The following is a 22,691-nucleotide window of genomic DNA, read 5'->3' as shown; positions in this document are numbered from 1 at the left end:
TAAGCACCATTTGGGAATAACTAAAGCATTGGTGTTTTATCAACATCGATTCCTTTTCCTTCTCCTTCTCCTTCTCCTTCTCCTTCTCCTTCTCCTTCTCCTTCCCTTCTCTTTTCCCCACAAATCCAAAAGATAGCACTACAGGAGCTGCTCTGATAAAAATCAGGTCTACCTCAGCCAAAATCAGTACAATGCCTAAATCTTGCCACAAACACTTCTGATATTCTACTACTGAAGAGTCCTTAGTGGAGTCCAAGCCTGAGCTGATGCAAATCTCTAACCACATCTGTAAGTGTGACAGCTTAAAAGTTTGCAAAGACCTCAAGAGAACTTTTGACAGGATTTCATTGTTGATGTAGATTTTGTTGCTTGCCATTAGCACCCACAGGCAAGGGCCGATGACAGTCCTCATTCTTGTCCACGCCAGACAGACAGCAAGGAGGCTGCTGTCACTCCAATAATCACTTCTTTCAGACTGGCACGTCCCAGTGGGATGCATGGAGTGCGTTATCTGTTATCAGATCAGTTTGATATTGTCTTATTTTTTCTTTTCTCCCCAATCAATCATGCCTTGACAAAAGAGCAGAACTGTTTCCAGCTCAGTCATCTGTTTCTCTCCTGTTTAAGTATTTGGGTATGGTGGTGTCATGACAACCTGCTTGAGATGCTATCATTAATTCTGACCTTGTCAGTCTGCTGCTAGTGCCTCCATCAGAGGTATGGATGTGATGGTGTGCAGCACAACTGTGCTTCTGAATTCAGCCTGGACTTAATGTTACCTCAACAGCCTCTGTGGACAATACAGTGTATAATGTGAGTTGAGACTTACTTCAGTTTGAGTCTGCAACATGAGAGCTGAGATATATTCCAGATGAAAAACTTCAGAAGCCTTCAGTAAATGCAATTATTTATTTATTATTTTGAAAGTGTTGGAAATATTATTAAAAATACAAGAGCAGAAAGCAATACATACGAATTGGGAAAAACAAAACAAAGCACGCTAACTACAGGTATGTACTTCGGGGTTCATCTTGGTCAAATGCAGCATTCACCACGTAGCCATAATTGTGTTCACGTACTCCACCACCTGATGTATCCTCAGACTTGTGCAAAGATGAATTCCGTGCATTGATATTTGCATCTGCCTTTCTCCTCCTTCTGTACACAGACAAAACAAACAAACACCAACAACCATCTTTAATTTCTTATCTGCAATGGGAGGTCAAACTGTGGTGCGAGTGTGCATGTCAGACCCTGAAGAATCCCGAGTGTTGTGATAGTGATGCGTATGCCTTATGTGATAGGAATGGAACCTCTTCATTCCTGTAGAAAAAAGCTTTCTCTCATAGTCCTCAAATGATATCTTGAATGCTGTACTTCCTTTTTGTTTCTGCAGATGTGGGATAGCAGGTGTACGGACGCTAAAGTGAGTATGTCTTGCCCTTGCTGAATGTAGCAAAGCCAGGAATAGTCTTACCTGAAGAGATACACTGTAGAGGTGATGAGAATGACAACAGCAACCACTGCTACTGTAACTCCAACAGCGATGGCAACTGTATAGCTCTGAGAATTGCTCTCTGGGATACTGGTGTCATCTGAAGAAGAAATGAGCCTGGTCACTGTAAGTGCTAAGAGCACTGAGAACTGAAGGATCTCCTCTATTTCAAGTGTGAAACTGCACTCTGTGGAATCAGACGTGCTTGTCTGCTTGATTTATATTGTGTTCTCTGACTGAACTGGCTTTCTGGAATGGTGTTAGACCAAGGTCCTGTATGCTCTGCAGAGCCCTGCTGCCATGCTCTCTAGTATCAGTTTGCTGAGGGATCTGCCCCCTTCTTTCTGTTTGAATGTACTAATACAGACCTGACCACCCAGCTTGTGGTACAAGGCCCAGTTTCTACTTGAAGCAACAGTGTCACTGACTTGGTAGGAACCTGTACTGGAATATTTCTAGTGTCAGCTTCCACTCTGCCTGGGGCTAAAACACAGCCTGCCCTTGAAAAGATGTGATGAGGTCCCAGACAGATCTGACACCCCCTCCCACTGAGTTCCTTATTGATTCACAGCATGGAAATTAAGAGCCAGCTCAGTCTTCTCCATAATGACACACCTTTTTTTTTTTTTGAACTAGTGGTGTGTGTAATTCAGGCAGTGAAATCCAAACTAATTTTATTACCCATCCTTTCAATGTTGCAGCTTTGTCCTGTGTACAGCTCTGTACATTCACAGTAGTAGCTGTCAGAGGTGCCGTTGGTTGTTTCAGAGCAAATTCCATCATTCTGGCAAGGACTTGGCATACATGGTCCAGCTAGCAAAAAGGAAGGAGAAAGGCTTGAGAATCTCATGTAATCCAGCCCTGAGAGAATTGCTCTTGGTTAGATTACACTGCTACTGCTGGACATGCCCTGTATTTTAAGGTCTGCTATTTGTTTTGTGTTTGATAACAGGAGTATGGGAAAGAAACACTTTCTATGACAAAACATCAGAGAAAGTTCTCCAGTAATCTTATTAAGTCAGCTTATTATTTCTTCTGTTCAGACTGCTGCAAATAGCCCAGACGCAGATACATCCTATAAGCAGTAACTCAAGACTTCTTAGCAGTGAAGGTTTAGTGGTTCACTTACTCCTGTAGCACCCACGAGTGTAGTTTGCGATGTTACAGATTTCATCAGAACCACACGCTATGTTAGTGCAGGTGACAGAGGAGCTCTCTGTGCACTGGCATTTCTGGGAGCAGTCATCAGTGGTGAACTCTTCTCCAATCTGGAAGACAGCAGATGAATGTTAAAAAATATCAAAATATCAGTATCAAAAACGTGAATGGAACACTAGAGCCCCATGCTACTCTGATTCTTCTTGATGAAAGACAACATGGCAGATCTCTCTTTTTTGTACTTTGAATACAGAAAGCAAGCAAGCAGCTCATTAACCCAGTTCCTTGAAACTCAAGGAATACTGATGAAAGTTCGAGGTGTGAGATCCTAGCCCCAGGTTGGGTACATGGACAACCAACAATATCTAACTGTTGCTGGAGATAAAGTAGCAAATGCATCATGTTGTGCCTCCAAGACAATGTGCAAAGCTGCCATGTGTCACTTCTCTGGCAAGCCCCATTTGTTTAGAATGTCTACCTCCTCCCATAACACCTTCTTTACTTGCTTTAGGCTTTGTCTATATCAAATCTTCACTGCCAAAACGACTACAGAGCTTTTTGTCCCACAGCTGGAAGTGTGGGATCTCTGGATTCCTCAGAATCCAACCTCGCTGGGGTTCTCTTCATGCTGCAGCCAACATTACAGACTCAGCCCCTTCTGTGCCACTCTTCACTGAAAGGAGAGGGACCATGGTGTCCAAGGGAATTTTTCTATGGCTGGTGTATTATACATTTTAGAACCTATTCTGGCTGTTTACAGTAATAAAGGTGAAAAATTAACAAGGAGGTCAGAGTGTAATCATATTCTTCCCCCAAGTGCCTGCAAAGTATTCTGACAGGCAGGGTTTCAGAGGCAGACTGAGCAATGCATTCTCTCTTCCCTACCTCCAGAGACCAGAATATTATTAAATAAATTGCTCTTTGTTTCAAAGTTACATGCTGAGGAGAACAAAGAGATTATCAAAATAATTAGCACAAGAAAATATTGTTTAGCACTGCGGGGGCTGTCTGGCCTGCTGAGACATTGTACCTCATAATATTTGTCAAGGTATGTGCAGCCACATTCTCTGTAAGGCACGCAGTCAGAGTCACTTAGAATGTAGCCAGGGAGACATTCACAGCCTTCAACACAAGGCGATTCACACTCGGAGGGGCTGGTCATGTCGCTGCAGGATGCTGGGCATGCAGTCATGCATGAGTTGTATTTGCTGTTGGATGGACATGACATCTCTGTAAAAATAAGGAGAGTCCAGTTATAACAGGTTGCAGCTACACATTGCCTCCTCAGAGCTGTTTTGTAAGGGCAAAATGATGAACACACATACACAGAAATATTCATACATATATAATGGTAATGAAGTTATAAGTGAATGACTCCACAGTAAGGAAATCCATTCTCAAAGCTATTCATATGCTGTGCTCAGAGTCCAGGTTTTCACTGATATCAAATTACTTCTCACACATACGGAGTAGCTGAAAGCATCAGAGTAGTTTCACAGCTCTGAGAAGTGTATTTCAGAAATACAAAATCCTCTACCCATGGGTGATGCAAGGTAAGTATGGCCTGGATTAACCACTCAGCTTGGGAAAAAAATGTTTGGAAAAAGAGGTTTGAGATCATTGTAAATTCTGTTTCAGCATTTTTCAGTCTGAAAGACCAGTTGGGAATGGAGATGTTTTATTTTTCTCATGGAACTTCTCATGGCAGGGGAGCTGACTACTCTACTCCCCTAAGTAGCTTTCTAAAGTGGAGTCCAGTACAAAACATCAACATAAGACTCAGAGGCAGCAATAGAAGAGGAAGTGTGTGTGCTAAACTACGAACAAGATTGAAGTGTGCATCAATGTCTGTAAGACCTTTTTTGTATGTTTGTAAGACCATGCATGACATGACATCCATGACATGCAAAGCTTCTAGCAAAAACTTCTAATCTCATATTTTGAGAGTCCTTTAGCCAGAAACCACACTTTCATTTTCTTCCTGTACTCACCACAAGCAGTCTGTTGCCTCCAGCCTTCCATATCGACTCCTTGCTCCTGACAAGCAAGCACGTACTCTTTCAGATGGCGACATAACGTCTCAGCAGCATCTTCTTCCACACACATATCAAAGACACAGCTCCTGTATGCAACATGAGAAAGCATTAGTGCTCTATACCTTTTATTTTTTGTTTGCTGGTGCTACCTTCTCAACTTTGCTGATCATCTGAGTATCAGTGGCCTGATTTTCAGAGGCAGTGAGAACTGAGGTGAATGGGATCTGCAAATATACAGTATCTCAGAAAAATAAAGCAGCTACTAAGAAAGTAAAATGGGCTGCCCAATCAAATTCTAGAGTGAGGAGAAAGGTGGGCTTACATTAAGAATCAGGATATAGACCCTGAAGTCAATGGCCCATTTGTTTGGTTTAAGGCACTTTCACGTTCCTCTCACAGCTAAGAGAGGCTTTGAAGTGGGCACCACCTTTCATTGTACATGACTTACAACTACATGAGTAAAGAAATCTGGCAGCTGCTTGGCCATTCTTTGACTGATGATGGATGAATGATGATCCTAAGAATTAATCAACAGGTTTCATATGGTTCAAAACCAGGTGTGTGGGAACTGTGTACATAGGAGGCCGGATGAACAGAGGGAAATTTCTTGCCACTGCCATGTAAGTTATTCTTCACTAAACTGTTTTTTTGCACCACTCTGTGAAAAACTGAAGAACTGTCACTGACAGCGTTAGTCTCTGCAGCTCTGACTTGAAGACTGCATTTTACAAAACTACAATTTCTGAAAGGAATCTAATAGGGGCAGGTACTGACTAAATTATCACTGAATGTGAATGAGAACTCTGAGAACACTGGAGATCCCAACCTACAGGTATAATGTTCAGTGCTGCTGCCTTAGGTAAAGAGGAAAGCTACTTTCTAGAGATAACAGAAAAGTGAAACTAAATAGAGAGAAAACAAATCTTAATTAAAAAAAAATAATAAGGGGAACTAAACATATAACTAATAGAAGCTCTGGACAGTTCTCCGAAGACATTTACTATCCTCTGTTCCTGGAAACTGAAGATGTACGGTTCTTATTAGAGACAAGCTCCAAAATTGTTTTGGAAGTGCAGATTAAAATTGCCCAGATTGCAGCAGACACTTACAAGTAGTAGGGCTCTGGTGGGACTTCAGAATGACAATTTGCAAAAGGACCGTCCAATGCAGTCAGGATTTGACATTTAGAAGTGCTGTTTTCTTGCATCAGCTCATTTTCACTGCAGCCTTGATAGAGCCCTGTATCTGGTTCCTCATCACTCTCATCTTCCACAACAGCTTCTCGGCTGGAAATGAAGTCATTATGAAACCATCAGATCTCTGTACATCCAGCATTCATAGCACTAGTTTGCAAGTAACAGCATCTCTGCCTTGTGATAGAATTGTCAGATTATTTCTTTCTCAATTTTTATACTGAATGTGAAGTGGGTATATAAAGTAAATCAAAGATGTACTAGAACAATTCCTACCATTTTAGAGATATATGGGTTTTTAAATCTAAAAGAATAGCTGTTGTTATCTCCATGGAGATTCGATATGCCACAGGTTTCATCCAGGCCTCCTTCACCTAAGCCATTCAATAATAATTGAATGCTAGGCAGCGTAGTAGACCACCATTTCTTGGAGGTATGTTCACTTTCACTGGAGAACTGGCTACATGCCTGAAGTGTCAGAATTCTCCAGACATAACTTTCCAGAGCCTCTCTATGCTCAATATTAGCCTACATGCTGCTTTCAGCTATTCTGCTGGACAGGTTTTCACGGCTAAATTGTATCCTGATGGCTAATACAATTCTATTTACATACTGAAAAGAAATACAAATAATATAATGATTTCTGTTGGTGGTTAAGCAACCTCGAAAACCTTCCAAAGCAAATTGAAAAGCTGGAAGGAGAGAAGAAAACTTAGTTCCCTGTTTCAGTGTTCTGTATGGACTAACTAGGGCAGCTTGGCCTGATCACAAATATCACACTGATTTTGATTCAAAAGAATGTCCCAGGTTTTTTTTGTACTAGCAGAAAACACAATGTAGTTGTGAAAATAGGGAAGTTAGATACCAGAAGAATCTCTTCAGTGAGGAACCTTGAATTCATCTTGATGGATTTTGAAAGTGCCTTCATGTTCCAGAGGGAGGGATGACACTGAACCAGGATCTGCCTGCTCAGCCAGCAAATGATGCATTTAACCTTTGCCAGGACCCACAAGCTTGGCAGATACCATATATACCTGTGCCCTAGCTGTTGTAACGGCTGTGACTCTGAAGAAGCACACTGAACTAAAGCAGTGCAGTGACAGCTCAGGCCTCTTTTGGCAAGATGGAAAGGCACTGGTATTGCACCTTAGTGTTGAGTAGGAAAAGTCCTTGGAAGACCAAAGAAAGAAGTAGTAACAGAAACCTGACTGCATAGTTAGACCTGAATATTAACTATGGCTTAATTTCCTGACTTCCAGTGGCTGTGCTTGCCAGGGATATTAATTAGAACACTAGGTACCTGAAACGAGAGGTTCTTTCCACAGGAACCTTCCAGCTCTCACCAAATGCATTCACATTCTTCAGCCAAACACCATCTGGGTTTGTGAAGTCATTTCTAGATTTCCCGTCAAAGTTACCACACAAACCTTCTACTCTGTTGTTGTAGGTGTTGGCCAGCTTTATATCTAGGAAAGTTCAAAGGAAAAAATAGCCATTACAAAGAAATATTTTCTTCCAAGTATATGGAGGAGGTGGAAAGAAGTGTGAAGTACTGAATTCCATGATTCAGACTGCGGTTGGTAGTGTGATGCAGGATTTGAAATCATCAGAAAAACCATGGCTGTGTTACATCGTAAAGCAGGGGCAACTCCACTTTGAACAGAGGAGGTAATGTGTTTTCAGCTTATATGAATGAGTTCTGTATGCATGATACAGAAGTCCTGCTGAGAAACACTGAAGAATGAGATTATCTGGAACGCGCTTGAGAGGAAGCATGTAAAAGAATGCACTCTCAGTTGTTCAGCTTGGGGACCTCAGTCGGGTAACTGGGTTAAGCTGGGAAAGGGGCAGATCCATACTTGCCCCTATCTTTCTGATCAGCAGCTTAAAGTCATTTGCTTTTGTTTCCATCAGTCAAGCCTTACTTAACATTAAAAATAGCAGAACAGTCTGACTCCACATAGAATTTCTCCTAAATTCAGGTGGACGCAGATAAAGAAGTGCCAACATCCATGAGAAATAATTTTTGTTTCACTTTTCTGGAAGATCGTGTCACAAAAAAACCACAGGCTTAAAGGGTGAAATTTCTAATTTTACCTTGAGTTTAGGCCTACTTGGTAATGATAACATTATTTGACACAGTGCATAAATATTCCTGCAGATTGTTTTAGTATCACTTACCTGCATTTTGATCACCATCAAAGCTCAGGTATAAGCCAAAATCTGTCTCCATGTAAATTCTTGTTGTCCTCTGATAGATACGAATACCGTCATGAGGACGAACAGGGGCTCTCACCCTTACGCCATCCAACTAAAAGGGAAAGAATAAGTTAATACTTACAATATACATGCCAAATTCATACGTGGCTTTGATACAGGTAAATACTGCAAAGGAGCATTCCTCTTTTCTGGCTTTATGATAAATACGTGATATTTTAACCGGGTAAAAAATGCAGTATTCAACTTTTAAAGTAACAAAATCACATATTAAGGAAAGTGATCTGGGCACAGTGTTCTTACATCATTGTCATTCCTGAGAGATTTCCATTGCTGAACAAATATGCATGTATGAGCCAATGTATGCTATTATGGACCAACAAAGAGGGCAGAAATGAAGTTTTCCCAGCATAATTCACTCTTGTCCCTACCACTGATCATACTTTGTGTGGCTTTATTGTAAGTTTTGGATATTTGGTATTTTATTCCTAGATGTCCATTGATTTATTCTTTTTAAATAGAATCTATCTTTCACAGCATTAGAAAAAAAAGAACACAACTAAATCCACAAGTTTTCCCCATAGTACTTTTGTAATAACACTGTTAGATGTAATACTTACATTCTTTAGAACAAGCCTCTTATTTATCTGTTTTACTACAAGGGAGAACCTTTGTCTGTGCTCTGCAGTCAGTGAGAGACTTACCAGTATCTGCTTGCCTTGCCTGAATCGCACTTCGTGATTGTAAACGTTGATGATGACCTCTTTCAGGTAAGTAATGCGTCGATTCAGACGAAGAGGATAGTTCATGCCTTCAACACTGAACTGTGTCAGAGTGTCAGGTAGGTCAGGGATGGTCTGAGTCAGAATGTACGTGTATTTCCCTTGGAAGTGGTGCACCAAACCATCGAATGTGATATAATGTGGATCGCCTATGATCCGGCACTTCCCAAAACCTAAAGAGAAGGTGTTTCATTGCCTTCCAAATCTTATGCATAAATCTGTTTAATACAGATTAGATAAAAATAATTGCTGCTGACATGCAATCCTCTCGAAATAAAGATGGGTGCTCAGGCATCACCCTAGCAAATGGGCACTCAGATGGAGAGCCAACCAGAGAAACTCATTCTTCTGCTGAGAACCAGTGGGAACCAATAGAACCGAAGCACGGCAGTAGGGTTTATTACCTTTGTAGGCACTAAGCTGTACACATCGGTCCTCAGCAGAGGAATGACTGCAACACAGCATGGCTTGCAGTGGGCTTGTAAAGGTGTTGGTTTCATAATCCTCAGCAATATATTACAACAGAATTATTTGAACATGACAAGCAGTGCCTAATTTTGAAGTTGGACTGTGTAACTGCTGTAACATTGATCTCTTTTGAGGTTACTAAACTGGTCATTGGGTTCACCAGACCTTTCAGATGCAACGACTATCATTTAAGTATTCTCTTTGACTACAGTGTGCAAAGCCAATTCCTTAAGACTGCTGTGGTGCTTCAACTGTGACACTTTGTGAAAAGGGAGCAAGGGGTAGCTGGATTTGCTCTATGCTCCCGCACTGGTCATTAATACAATAGGACATATGCCATCCTATTCTTGAAAATTGAATTGTAGAGGCATTAGGCAACAAGATACCTACTAAACTGTCCAATTTACAATAAGAACATGGGATTAACTATAACATAGCAGGGCTGACACCTCAATGTAAGAACTTAGCCAGAGCAAGTACTGGATGAAAAGCACCAAGATTGGCTATTAAGTATCTGTTGGCTATTAAGTATCTGCTCTGTCCTGTTTTGCCTCTACTTTTCATATTTTCAAATCAATATGCAGGAGAAAATAAAAAATTGATTGCCAAAGGATTCATAGATGTACGTAATAGACTTTTACTTTTGGTAAATGCAGGTGGAGATATATATATATATATATATATATATATATATATATATATATATATATATGTATATATATATATATATTTAAATCAGTGAGAATGACCTGCCAAGTTTCTAGGTGTACATAATTTTCAAACTCTTGTTCTACTCTTTTCTTCAAATTCCCTGTAATTTCCTATTCTGAGAAATGAGGCCTTTTTTGTGCTTAATAATGTGTCATCAGTAGTGCTGTCAGACCTGCCTCTTCATGTCGTAAAGGTTGGAAGTGCCACGTAAGAAAGAATGCACACTCACATCCCTCCTCCTTCTCTAGTCTTCATGTAATAGCAGATGAAGATCTGCCTGAACGTACCTGTTGGATTGCACTTGTATTTTCCACTTTTGATCACGCAGGTTTCTTTAGAATCACATCCATAACTCTGACATTTGATGACACCATTCTGCTGACATTCACATCTTTTGGTGCAGTGCGGAGTAATCCAGGTATCCCCAGCCTGGACACAAATTATGCTATATTACCAAGGTGCTGAGCAATAGGAAGTCAGTAGCAAAATGAATGGAGAGTGGCTAGGTGCATCCTGCTGGCCATTCCACAACTGCTCAATCTAGGTGTAATCTTACCAAGAAACTGGGAGAGGGGCAATCTCAGTCCATTTATTTTCCACAAGGGAATTAGAACACATAATAGGAATAGGATAGACCACCCAATTAACTGTTATCAGGTTTCCAGTATGCCTCAATGTTGGCTTCAAGGTGCAAATTACCACATTGCTGCATCCTCTAACAACTTAAGCCCACAGCTTTTGCTAAAAAATGAAATGTATTTAAAATGGTAGACTCTGAAGACTTTCCTTTCTCATCCTGTTGGACACAGGACCAATTTCCTGCAAGTTTTGCTGTCAGAGATTTACTCTACAATGAACTACTTACACTGTAGTAATTGTTGTCATCATCCCTGCAGCCACAGTTGCTGAGTGGAACACACTTGTCATTACTGAGCACATAATTATTATCACACTCACAGCCCTCTGTGCATGAGTCTGTCTTCTCACAAAGGGATGAGGCAAAGATGTCATTGCACGTTGACGGGCAGGCAGAGGCACAGGCTGTGTAATGGCTGTTGGATGGACAGGGCAATGCTGTGTGGGTGAAGAGAATAGAAGCAGTGTTATTAAACACATTAAAACAGATGTTCTTGCCTGATATCTTCAACTTGACCTGTAAAATAATGGTGTAGGACCACCTTCTTATAGATCATTTTGCTCATCAAACAAAACCTTTACCTTCTTTTCTTTCTTTTTTTCATAATTAGATGGTATTTTTGTTGAGTGGATGGAGTGTGGCAAGAACTTGGCCCTTAATAAGCAACTGTCTGAATTGTCAGTGAGTGGCTTTGATCCCTGTGTTCAGTTTCCCATCTTGTTTTTTATTTCTGATTGTATTACTGTTATTATAGTTGGACTTGATGATCTTGAAGATCTTTTCCAACATAAATGATGCTGTGATTCTATTATTTCTCCATTTTAGACTCACTGAAGTATCTCAAGACATTCATTTGGCTACGAAAACCATCCTAACTCCACACTGTCATCCACAACTCATCTAGTTGTTATCAATGGGTTTAGTTCAGCTTGCGAACAGTTCAGCAACAGAGCCAAGTAATAAAATCATAACAATAGAATTGCTTATTTTGAAATTTTTGTCTTAATTATCCTTCATATAACTTGTCTACCTAATAATGCTCATTTGTCTTATGCCGTCAGCCATCCAATCTGCTGTTGTTTTATTTTTTTTTTTTTTGTGCACTTACGACAGAATGTGCTATTCCTCCATGTAATGGTGATGCCTTGATTCCTGCAGGTGTCCACATAGAACTGAACTATGTCGCAAAGAGCAGACTTCATGCCATCATACTGACACATGTCATAGGTGCAGATTTTTATGAAGTCTTCAGGCTCCACCAGATCATGACATGCTTTGAATTTGTCTGATTTTAGGACATTGCACTGGCTTTCAATGGTTGATTTATTCTCATCAGTGCAAGGAGGAACATCATCTTCTCTTGAGTCTGATAAGCAACTGCAAGAAAGCACAAAAACATCTGCACTTGAGTTTCAAGGACATAAGTGAGACTGAGAAAGAAGCTGGAAAGTTTATTGCTACTGAAAGGTACTGAATAAATAGTGATGGAGGCTGCAGTCTTACTTCTGTCTACAAGTGGAAGAATAGCAGCAGTAGATCTGCACGGCAATCACCATGCTGCTTCTTGGCACTCAACCTGATCCTGATGAGAGGACTGATTTCCCAGCTTGACTTTGGACCTGCCTCATCTCTGCAAAGTTGTGTGGTGATCTGGACTCTTCGCTGAACCTGGCTGCAACCCATAGGCATGCACTGCTTGCCTTCTGTGGACACTGTGGCATGGGCTTTGGCTGATAAACCCATGGTTGTACAAACTGTGTTACCATGCTAGGCTCTCTGTACCTTTGGGGACATCTGGTCATCACTGTTCCTGAACTCCATCCTCCTGTTCTAAGTACTCTTTTCAGTGTAAAGTAAACATAGGCTGTGTCCACACTGTGGGCTACTCCAAAGCTTAATTCCCCAAGTGTGTGTGAGGATCAGTAAAATGGCTGTGATTTCCATCTGGCCTGTATGGTGATTTCTGGTGGTGATGTTTTTTTCTTTTGAACTTTTAACTGTAGAAGAGAAAAATCTCGTACACACTGTTCGTATGTTACAAAGTTGTAAAATAGACAAGGCAAGTAGAGGAAGAGTGTTCCAAAGAAAGATGGAAGGTATGAAGTAATGCTTACCCTGCATCACTGTCTTCTTCCACTTTCCAGCTATTTCCAAACTGTGTGACACTGACAATTGTACCATTGGGCAAGGACAGATCATCTTTATAATTATCGTTGAAGTTACCACACAAGCCTTGTACCTGCAAGCAAACAAGAACTATACTCTAAAAACAATCTGCTCTGCACCAGCTTCCCCAGTAAGTTCTTAATCATTGCCTCTGGAATGATGAGGTGGAAACACTAATGACAGTCAACCCTGTACTAAATATTCCAGACATACTGACTGCAACAATAGAAAATAAACAGATGATATGATACTCTAAGACTTCAAGCCATTTAATTCTGTTAGCTGGATGTATTCCCCTAGCTGGGTCATTTTCTGTCAGTTCTCCTTTGCAACACAAGGAAATTGGTTTAAAGAGAAAAAATAGGAAAAAAAATGATGTGTGTTATAATACAGCTATGAAGAAAGATGCAGTAGCAAAACATGAGAACAAAGAAAATGAAAATAAATACATAAGCAATGGTTTTGAAAGAATACCAATATGTTTACACAGTAAATCTTACCTTTGAGAAGTAAGATTGTGGGAGAGTTATTTCCAGATAATCATCGCCATCATATTTCACTATCACACCAAAGTCTGTTTCCACTACTAGGTAACTGCCAACATTTCCAACGGATACGCCCCGCACTCGGTTCTCCACTGGACTGTAGACCCTCTCATTGTTCAGCTGGAGACATAAATCATTTGTCAGTATGGACGATCTCCCATGAATGCTTTTATGTTGAATCTACATTCCTTGAAGTGCTGAGGATTACTCTGGCAGTTTTAGATTCTTCACACTTTCACTATTACATATTCCACCTACAGGTTGCAAAAATCAGCTTTTCAGCTGAGGTGAGCTGGGCAGGGCTCTAACTATAGGTGATTGAGCTGACAACACTTAATGAAGTGGGGAGGTAAATTCTTTAGTTCAGACAACAGTTCTCAGATCCAGAGGCTCTGGGCTCTACCTCCAAGATAGGCTAATAGAACAACGAAACTATAAGACAAGCCTTGGGAAACTGTCAGGAATTATATTTCCCCACAACATCAATTTATGGGAGGTGTCTGTAAATTTTAAGGATATACATACATGTTTCTTATGAAACATAGAGGTCCTTTTTCCTACAGCTGCTGTAGTGAGCTGATTTTAAGATAACTCTTGCTGGAATAAATAGCGCCAACACCTACCAGGATTTCTTTGCTTTTCCGAAGGGTGATTCGTGTGTCATACACATCTATGTAGACTTCTTTCAGGTAAGTGGCCCCTCTTAGCCCTCGGTCTTCATTCTTGCCAAGGATGGTTATTGGGTCCACACTGCTGTTGACAGACTGAACCAGGGTGTAGGTGCAGGTACCCACAAATGTGTACATCAATCCATCAAAAGTGAAATAGTGGGGATCTCCTGCCACCTGACACGTTACTTGGCCTGAAAGTGAAAAAAATGATCTAAGGATTCTGGACTGGATTTCACCTTGGACTCAACTGATCATAGACATTTGTATTAGTGCAGCAACTTATCATTATTACAAGGAGAAACTTCCATAGAGGTATTTCAGATTCACAGCAATGGGCATTTACCCGGAAATGAGAAATTTCCTATAGATATCTCCTAAATTTAATTTAATAATTACATACAAACTGGCAATTTGTCAACAAATCAACTGTTTATCTGTTTCTATATGCTGTTGTAGCCGTAATGCATGCTAATTAAGAGTAATCCAGAACTTTCCTATGTAGTAATAAGAGAATACATAAGTATATGAGTAAATACAGGTATCGATATGAATGTAAATAAATATGTATCTGTATACATAATTATGTAAGAAGCTTGCTAACGAACAGTCTCTCAGAAACAGCTCTCAGTCCCAAATTTAGAACTTGTAGCACTGGTGATTCGTCTCTTGAATTTGTATGATCAAGATAAAAACAATCCAAGGGACCTTACAGGCTGTCGGGCAGCATCAATTTTTGCAGATATCAGTTACAGTAGAAGGGAATCAATGACCACAAGACAGATCATCATGTCTTCTTGCATCTTACTACTAGCAGCAGTTAGTTGGAATTATCTTTGCCATCACATATGAAAAGATATTTATGAGAAAGTTAGAGAGACAGTAAGAATCTAACCATGGAACTGACACTGGGAAGAATTTTCTGGGAGGACTTACCATTGGAATGACAGCCCAGCACACCATCCTTAACACTGCATTCCTCTCGTACTCCACACTCCCAGACTGAACAAGTGATCACGTTGTTAGCATTGCAAGTGCAGCGTTCCGTGCAGGAAGAACTGGTGAACCAGCTTTCACCCAGCTGAGGGGGAAAAAATATGTAGAATTATATACTATAAGATAAACAGGATGGTAATGTCATAAGGGACAGTCTAATTATTAGTATTTGAATGTGTACGATACATGATCATTTACTCAGTTACTACCACAGAACTCAATGATCAAGAAGGCTGGCAAAGTGAATCTTTTTTACTATTATTAACAGTGTAAATAGCAATTGTGTCTTTTCTCACAATGATAGAAATTGAGATAATTTGTTCTTTCTTGTTTTTGTTTTTCTTTAAATACTGTCTATGGTAACTTGCCTCGTGATAGCGGTTTTCGTCATCAACACAACCACAGTTGCTTTCTAGCACACATGTGTCCCCACTCAGAACATAGCCATCCTTACAGAAGCAACCCTCCACTGGCAGTGAGCTACAGGTGTTAGTGGCCGAGGAGCTCACACAAGTAGAAGGACACCTAGTTCCACAGCCTTGGTAGATGCTGCCTCCAGGACAGGACATTGCTGGAGGAAAAAGGAAAAAATAAGATCACTAATAAGGACAAAAATATTATAAAAATTATCCCGATGCTTTCATTTTCACTGTTTGCTCCTGAAAATTAGGAAAGCTGTTGCATGAGAGTCTGACACTGGAGAGTACTGATTACCAAGAATTTTCTTGCACTGTGAGATGATGACTGGCATTTGGCACTGATGGGCAAGACTAGTAGGCCACCCTGCACTTATCTCACTTGGGAAGTCAAATATTGCAGGCTTGTCTTGAGCATAGGACTGATGTGATCATACAGACCTAAATGTGCTTTGTTCTGTAATCCTTCTTCTGGGGGTATAAAGACATCCAGATGTGCTGGAAACTAATCTTTCTGATTTTGGCTGCCTTTAGTATCTAAACAGGATTACAGCAGCAGTGCAGAGCTGTCTGCTAGTTTTTATGAAAACAGCTTAGCTCTGTTCAAAGCCCTGAAGATCACTAGTAGGCGACAGAGGGCAGCAGGGAGGTCATGGAAAAGAGGAGCATGGAAAAGATAAAACCCCTAAGTATGTACAATGCAGCTATGTCATGGCAGATAAAAGTTGCTGAGGCACTGCTTTCAAGTTTCATCAGAGGCAGAGCCATGTATGTCCTCCCACCTTTGGGCAATTTAAGACAGAAAAGAGAAAACAGGGAGGAGCTGGTTAGAAAGCTTGGGCTGGCCAGGGAGATATAAGGCTGCAGGAGGGATCACATCTTTTCAAATCTAGTTTTCATTACATGGATCTAAACCTAATTTTCAGCAGTATAGTGGACAACAGTAAATTTCATAAAGCTTTAGTTTGAGCCACAACTCTCCAGGCTACTCATATCCAGGGATTAAATAGAGCATTTAACTCCTCTGAGCTCTGTTATTTCCTGACTACTCAAGTCACTCAATTTAGGGAATAGAAGCATCTCTTCATGTACCAGCTGGTATGTCTCTGTTACTGCAGTTACTACCTGAACACCTGTCATATTTAAAAATGGACCTAAAAATCAGATTCTTTTCCATTGAGATCCCCTGAGAAAATACATTCTGCTTTCACACCCCTCCCGCTACTCAGGGAAAATACTGTATTTTACAGAAGTCTTGAAGCATTTGTCTATTCCCATGGTCTGAAAAAAACACCTAAATACTATTTATGTGATAATCTGTGAAATATCACCACACGTGGGTTTCATTCACTTCCGTAACTACAGTAGGATCTCTTACTTCTGACAGCAAATGCCATCAGTCATCTACCTTTTTCAGATTCCTAATTGATTTTTTGTTTGAACTACTGATGGAAGGAGCATTTGAGAGACAGTCCTACTAATGTGACTGAGCAGTCATCTTCTCTAACACCATAACCAAACCATAGGTATTTAAGTCCTGGAATATGGCCTTAGACTGTAGAACCTGGAAGTCTATACTTTCAATCTGATTTGGGGGCTTTGAAGCTATTTTCTTCTTCTGTCTTCTCTTTATGGACAAATGGTCAGTGCTCTGTCCTAGGGTTGACTTATGTGTGCTTTTAATCAAAGGCCATTCTAAAATTATTCTTTTACCAAACTGAGCAGCTCCTGCTATAATATTATTCAAAACATAATTAGTCTGGAGATAAATGAGAATACTTCTGTAAACTTTCCAGAAATGCCTGTATCTTAAAACGTCTTACTAAACTAATTTTTGTCCAAAAGCCATCAATGAATATTGAGAGCCAAGATTTGTCAGCTGTGTTTGCTCTGTGGATGGTGGGTTTTCAGCAAAGCAAAGTAATAGTTACTCTCCCAGTGTAGAAGCTCACGTAACATACAGCTGACAATAACTCAAACTTTCCAGTAAACTAATAGGAAATTATAAATATTTGAAGAATTAGACCCAAATGTATCCAGAAGTTCATTCAAATTATTGATTTATATAAATACTGGAATAGTACTTAAGGTAAAGCAGACTCCCAACATACCAAAAGACTATATATACTTAAAGCACTACATACAATGAAATATCATACATGAAAATAGAGGAGAATGTGAACAATTTAAAGTTGAAGTACAGAATAAATATAAACCACAGCACTCACGGCAAAGAGTAGCATTTCTCCACTCTATACATATTCCAGCATTGGTGCATGACTCAGCGTAGGCCTGCAGTCCATAGCATAAGGATGTTGCCTGTCCCTCAGTGAAACACATGTCATAAACACAATTATTGAAGAAATTTTCTGGAGGCACTTTGTCGTGGCAATCCTTGAAGATTCCTGTGTAAACAAAGAAAGATATATAGAGGACAGAAAAAAAATGGGGAATTTATCACCATCATCATGTATTGTATGTCATAGCAAATGTATTGAGTTTTTCAGTCTGGCTTTGTTTAGTAAGTTGAACCAATACTTGAAAATGAGCACATACAATAAAACCTGGCCTGCTGGATCAGGCTCATTTCTTCTCCCAGTGTGATTTACACAACACAGCGTACATAAATTAGGACCTGCTGGCTAGGCAAACTAATAATTACAAACAACTTCAGGGGATCTCTAATGTGGGAAACGTCTACAGAATTTCAGATGAAGTATCTGTAATTTATGCAATGACAGTGCCCTCTGAACTATTTCATTTAGAAAGCAGAATGCAAGTCACTACAAATCAAAGAGCAGCAATGATCTGATGATCGTTCTCACATAATCTACATGAACACCTTTGCACTGTCTCATCAGTTGACATATTGTAACCTAATTTTGGCTGCTGGCACTGGAGATTTTGTACACATTCAATGTAAGCTCAGAACAATGGGCAAAAAGACAACTACAAGCATTCTACCTGTTGGATCTGTGATCATGCCACATGCTGTATTCTTCTTTGCTTCACTCTCCAGTGCAGCATCACATTGGTCTTCTGTTCCAACAGAGCACCTTGTGAAAGTAAACAAAATGAAGATTATGTACATCTCTTACTACCAGGTCTTTTGTGGCATTCTGATACACAATAATTCCACATAATAGGGTGCATTTTGTTACAGTCAGAAGACTTTGTCTAGCCTCTTTGAATGGCTTATACGATCCCATTTCTGAATGCTCTTTTCAATGCCTTTTGGGATAATTAAAAGACTGTTCTCACTGAAAAAAAAAAAAAAAAGGAAAAAAGGAAAAAAAGAGCTATGGAATCCAGTAAGTTAATGATTTCCAGTCAGGGGTCTTTAATTAGAAGAAGGTGCTTCCTACTTCTAGTGGGTAATTGGAAGATGCAGAATAGTACCCGGATGACAAAGCCAGTGAGTGGATAGATATTTGATTTCATAGAGTTTGATTAGCAAATGTGATTGGATTCCTGTACATACATGGTGTTATTGTCAGTTACAAGCCAGCTTTGTCCAAGTTCATTGGAATTACTTGCAATGTCACCATTAGGCTTTATGTTGTCATCATTTGGATCACCATTATAATTACCTGTGAGGGTAAAAAAAAAAAAAAGTATTTATAGGATACATCAAGTTCACACCTGTAGAACAAACAGATGTTTCAAGCTATTATAGAAACTGCAGTTGAACTAGTGAGAATATATATCCAACACCAATGTGCACTGGGCAAAATAAGAAGAGTGTTTGGATCTCAACTGTAGTGCTGGACTAAAAATCAAATGGTATCATTTGCATCGTTACATTCTTGGGTAGGTTTCCTGAACTGAAAGTGAAAAACAAACACACAGAGATAATTTAAGTATAAAATTTCACATAATCTAGATAAAAGAATAATCAGAAAACCAGAAAATAATAAGACAAGCAACTGTCACAATTTCTACAATCCCATTTCCATCCTGAAGTATGTTTCATGTAATCACCTGGGTTCCAGAATGTTGTTCCAACTAACCCTTCTCAGATTCAGGCACTGCCAACATGATTGATGAAAAATGACTGATTGCTACACCACTTACACCCCACTCTTATTAGCTATATAAATAATGTGTAGCTCCTGTTACTTCGTGTTCTTACTGTAAAAGAATTTCTTACAGAATGTATTAGAATATGCCCTTTATGTCTGACCCGTTCTTTCTCAAAGAACTCTGAAAGGATTCTATCTTTAGTGTTGCATATAGCACTTAATGTTTTGTGGCATTTGAATTTTTGAGATTATGTATCTATTTTTTCTTATTCATCAGGTCTGTCGTCTGTCATCCATATTGATCCCTTCATTGCTTTGTTTTACTCTAGACATTATCTATCTAAGGCAGAACAGAATCATTACTCATTCTAATTTACACCAATAAGTGAATTTTGTGTTTTTGTATTTTTAAAATATTAACAGCTGAAAGTATTATTTGTAGTTATACCTCAAAGCATTCCAGATGGATAATGTATCACTAGATATTTGTAACAATGTGCAGAGACTGAAAAAATTCAGTAATTTCTCTTTGCTGCTGCAAAGTCTAGTTCCTTTGGTAAATGGTAGTTTTATGTAGATTAAATATGACACTAAGAAAAAAGTTTAAGTAACTAGTCTAACACAACTTAACACTAGTCTACACAACTCATTAAAAAGTGATTAAGACTACGACTTACCACACAGGCCACAGAGCAGACCACTGTAATCAGAGGGCACAGAGACTTCTGCATAGTGATTTCCATCATATCTCACCCACAGTCCAAAGTCAGTTTCCAAGAGAACATAACCACCACTGCTTTGAATACTGATCTTCTTTTCAATAAATATGGGTAGGTTCATTCTGCTGCCATTCACCTACACAACAAGTTGTAAAAGTTAGTGTGTGGCTGCTGGAACTCATCCAACTACAAGCAACTGGAACAGTTTAGTGAAAGATGTCATTTTGTGCACAAAGAGAATGGGACACAACTAGATAACATTTCATCTAAGCAAATTTTTTTGAAATCTCACTAGAAAAGGTGTATGTATCCAATGACAAGAGAAAAACGACTATAAATTCTACAAAAAAACAAAAAAACAAAAAAAAAAACAAGCAAAAAAACCCTCAAAACTTAATTATCTTCATGTTAGTTTAAAAATGTATTTTAAACAAGTATTTTCTTACATTCACTTTCTTGCTTTTCAGCATAGAAATCTGATAGCCATAGACTTCCACTTGTACTGACTTCACATAAGAGACTTTGGTGTTGGATCCTCTGTGCTCATTTGTTGTGTACACATCAAAGTATGGAATATTCTGAGAGATGTTACACACTTTGGAGAGGGTGTAAGAACAGTTTCCCATGAAATTATGAACTCTCTGGTCAAAAGTGTTGTAATGTGGATCCCCAGAGGCACTGCAGGAAGCACGGCCTGGGAAGAAAGACAGAATAGTTTCCTCTGAATCTCTGCTGTAAATGCTGCAGTCACTTTGTTTTACTTCCTAATTCCTGCTCAGCTGTGAAGTGATGTCTACAGTCAAGAACAGAGTACAAAAGAGGTATGCAAACTTTCCACAGGAGAGACTACCCTTCTACCGCAAGTGGAAATCACTCAAGTTCTGTGCCAATTCATGAAGAGCAAGCCATCTGATCCAGGGACTCATTTTCTATATACTGGAGACACATCATGTGAAACATGATACCTAGGAGTTGATCTGAATCACGAACATCCAACTAAAGGTCAATAAACACTACAGACAAAACCAGAAAGCAGATTGAAAGGCGATCTCTGAACATATAGAAAGAATCTACACAAAAACATTAGAAGGCTGGCTCCTCTCTTTTCGCAGATGGAATGAACTGCTGCAATTGCTGTCAAGTGTTCTGTAGTCAAATCAATTACGGAAATTAAGTAAAACCTCTGGCAATCCAGCATAACGCTGTAACTTTGTCTGTTAGACTTGAAGTAAGAGAACTGAACTGGTAAAATAAGCAAAAACAAATGGGAAGGGGAAACAAAAATACCCAAGCCAGGATGCAGAGTGAATGCTGTTTGTGGAGGCTTAGGTGAGGTGACGGGAAATGGCCTTGTGGGCTTTGCTGTTGATGGAACAACAATAAGACAGGGTTAAAGGACGTATGAGTTAAAATGGGATATTTGCTACAAGCACCTCATAGAAATTATATTAAAAATTCTGCATAATGGCAAACCACAACCTCTGAACCACATCATTTCCCAACCCTAGGCAATGACCCTGAAGCAGATCTGCATAAATTTGTCAGCAACAGTACAAAATGGGCACAGGTCATGGCAATACCTGAGCTTGGTGTGGTTGTCGCTGGGTGTGGAGGCGGCGTTGTGGTGTCTGGGAAGGGTGCCTCAGTTTTTGGTGTTGAAGAACCTGTGGCAAGAGAGAGGTAGTGGAGATGAGAATCAACGTGGCTGTTTTCTGGCCAGCTCCCAGTACATTATTGCCAGTGCCATGACAATGAAGGCAGTGGGCAGGGTGTACACAGTGGGCAGGGTGTACACACTTTCTGAGAAAAGAGTGCCACTCCAGTACTCTCCCAGCAGCATGGCTGGGGGAAAAGGAAACCACAGTCCCATTACTACATCCATCCCAAACCCTAGGCATTGACATTGAAGCAGATCTGCATAAAGTTGCTCTGCAAAATGATCAGCAACAGTAGAAAACAGGCACAGGTCATGGCAATACCTGAGCTTGGTGTTGTTGTCGCTGGGTGTGGAGGTGACGTTGTGGTGTCTGGCAAGGGTGCCTCAGTTTTTGGTGTTGATGAACCTGTGGCAAGAGAGAGGCAGTGGTGCTGAGAATCAATGTAGCAGTTTTCTTCCCAGCTGCCAGTATACCATTCCCAAGCTCCCCAGTGCCGCAACAATGAAGGCAGTGGGCAGGGTGTACACAGTGACTCTTCTGAGAAAAGTGTGCCGCTCAAGTACACTCCCAGCAGCATGGCGGGGGAAAAGGAAACCACAGCCTCTGTGCTCCAGCCATCCCTAAGCCTAGTTGTGAGACTTGAAGGAGATCTGCAAAAAAATGTGTCAGCAGCAGTACAAAACGGGCACAGGTCATGGCAATACCTGAGCTTGGTGTTGTTGTCGCTGGGTGTGGAGGCGGCGTTGTGGTGTCTGGCGAGGGTGCCTCAGTTTTTGGTGTTGATGAACCTGTGGCAAGAGAGAG

At 40.1% G+C, this 22,691-nt stretch overlaps 1 protein-coding gene across 1 annotated transcript in view; it reads right to left on the bottom strand.

Annotated features, from left to right (window-relative positions):
• Positions 1 to 937: 937 nt before the first annotated feature.
• Positions 938 to 22,691, bottom strand: part of LOC122184018 (zonadhesin-like) — a 92,366-nt gene continuing 70,612 nt past the window's right edge. The window contains exons 8-33 of the mRNA XM_042878532.1: positions 22,592 to 22,675; positions 22,209 to 22,292; positions 21,810 to 21,893; positions 20,676 to 20,923; positions 20,188 to 20,365; positions 18,970 to 19,078; positions 18,453 to 18,544; positions 17,717 to 17,893; positions 15,441 to 15,643; positions 15,013 to 15,157; positions 14,032 to 14,270; positions 13,364 to 13,528; positions 12,812 to 12,936; positions 11,806 to 12,074; positions 10,926 to 11,134; positions 10,348 to 10,489; positions 8,804 to 9,054; positions 8,064 to 8,193; positions 7,183 to 7,348; positions 5,799 to 5,975; positions 4,645 to 4,775; positions 3,684 to 3,883; positions 2,625 to 2,763; positions 2,177 to 2,308; positions 1,478 to 1,595; positions 938 to 1,158 (exon numbers count right to left, since the gene is read on the bottom strand). Of these exons, the coding sequence (XP_042734466.1) occupies positions 1,005 to 1,158; positions 1,478 to 1,595; positions 2,177 to 2,308; positions 2,625 to 2,763; positions 3,684 to 3,883; positions 4,645 to 4,775; positions 5,799 to 5,975; positions 7,183 to 7,348; positions 8,064 to 8,193; positions 8,804 to 9,054; positions 10,348 to 10,489; positions 10,926 to 11,134; positions 11,806 to 12,074; positions 12,812 to 12,936; positions 13,364 to 13,528; positions 14,032 to 14,270; positions 15,013 to 15,157; positions 15,441 to 15,643; positions 17,717 to 17,893; positions 18,453 to 18,544; positions 18,970 to 19,078; positions 20,188 to 20,365; positions 20,676 to 20,923; positions 21,810 to 21,893; positions 22,209 to 22,292; positions 22,592 to 22,675 (4,151 nt within the window). The 3' untranslated portion in view covers positions 938 to 1,004. The remainder of the gene's footprint in view (positions 1,159 to 1,477; positions 1,596 to 2,176; positions 2,309 to 2,624; positions 2,764 to 3,683; positions 3,884 to 4,644; positions 4,776 to 5,798; positions 5,976 to 7,182; positions 7,349 to 8,063; positions 8,194 to 8,803; positions 9,055 to 10,347; positions 10,490 to 10,925; positions 11,135 to 11,805; positions 12,075 to 12,811; positions 12,937 to 13,363; positions 13,529 to 14,031; positions 14,271 to 15,012; positions 15,158 to 15,440; positions 15,644 to 17,716; positions 17,894 to 18,452; positions 18,545 to 18,969; positions 19,079 to 20,187; positions 20,366 to 20,675; positions 20,924 to 21,809; positions 21,894 to 22,208; positions 22,293 to 22,591; positions 22,676 to 22,691) is intronic.

This window comes from Lagopus leucura, unplaced genomic scaffold (assembly GCF_019238085.1).
Source record: "Lagopus leucura isolate 7727_CA_CO unplaced genomic scaffold, USGS_WTPT01 Super-Scaffold_100021, whole genome shotgun sequence".
NCBI lineage: Eukaryota > Metazoa > Chordata > Aves > Galliformes > Phasianidae > Lagopus > Lagopus leucura.
This window is presented reverse-complemented; position numbering and strand designations above follow the sequence as displayed.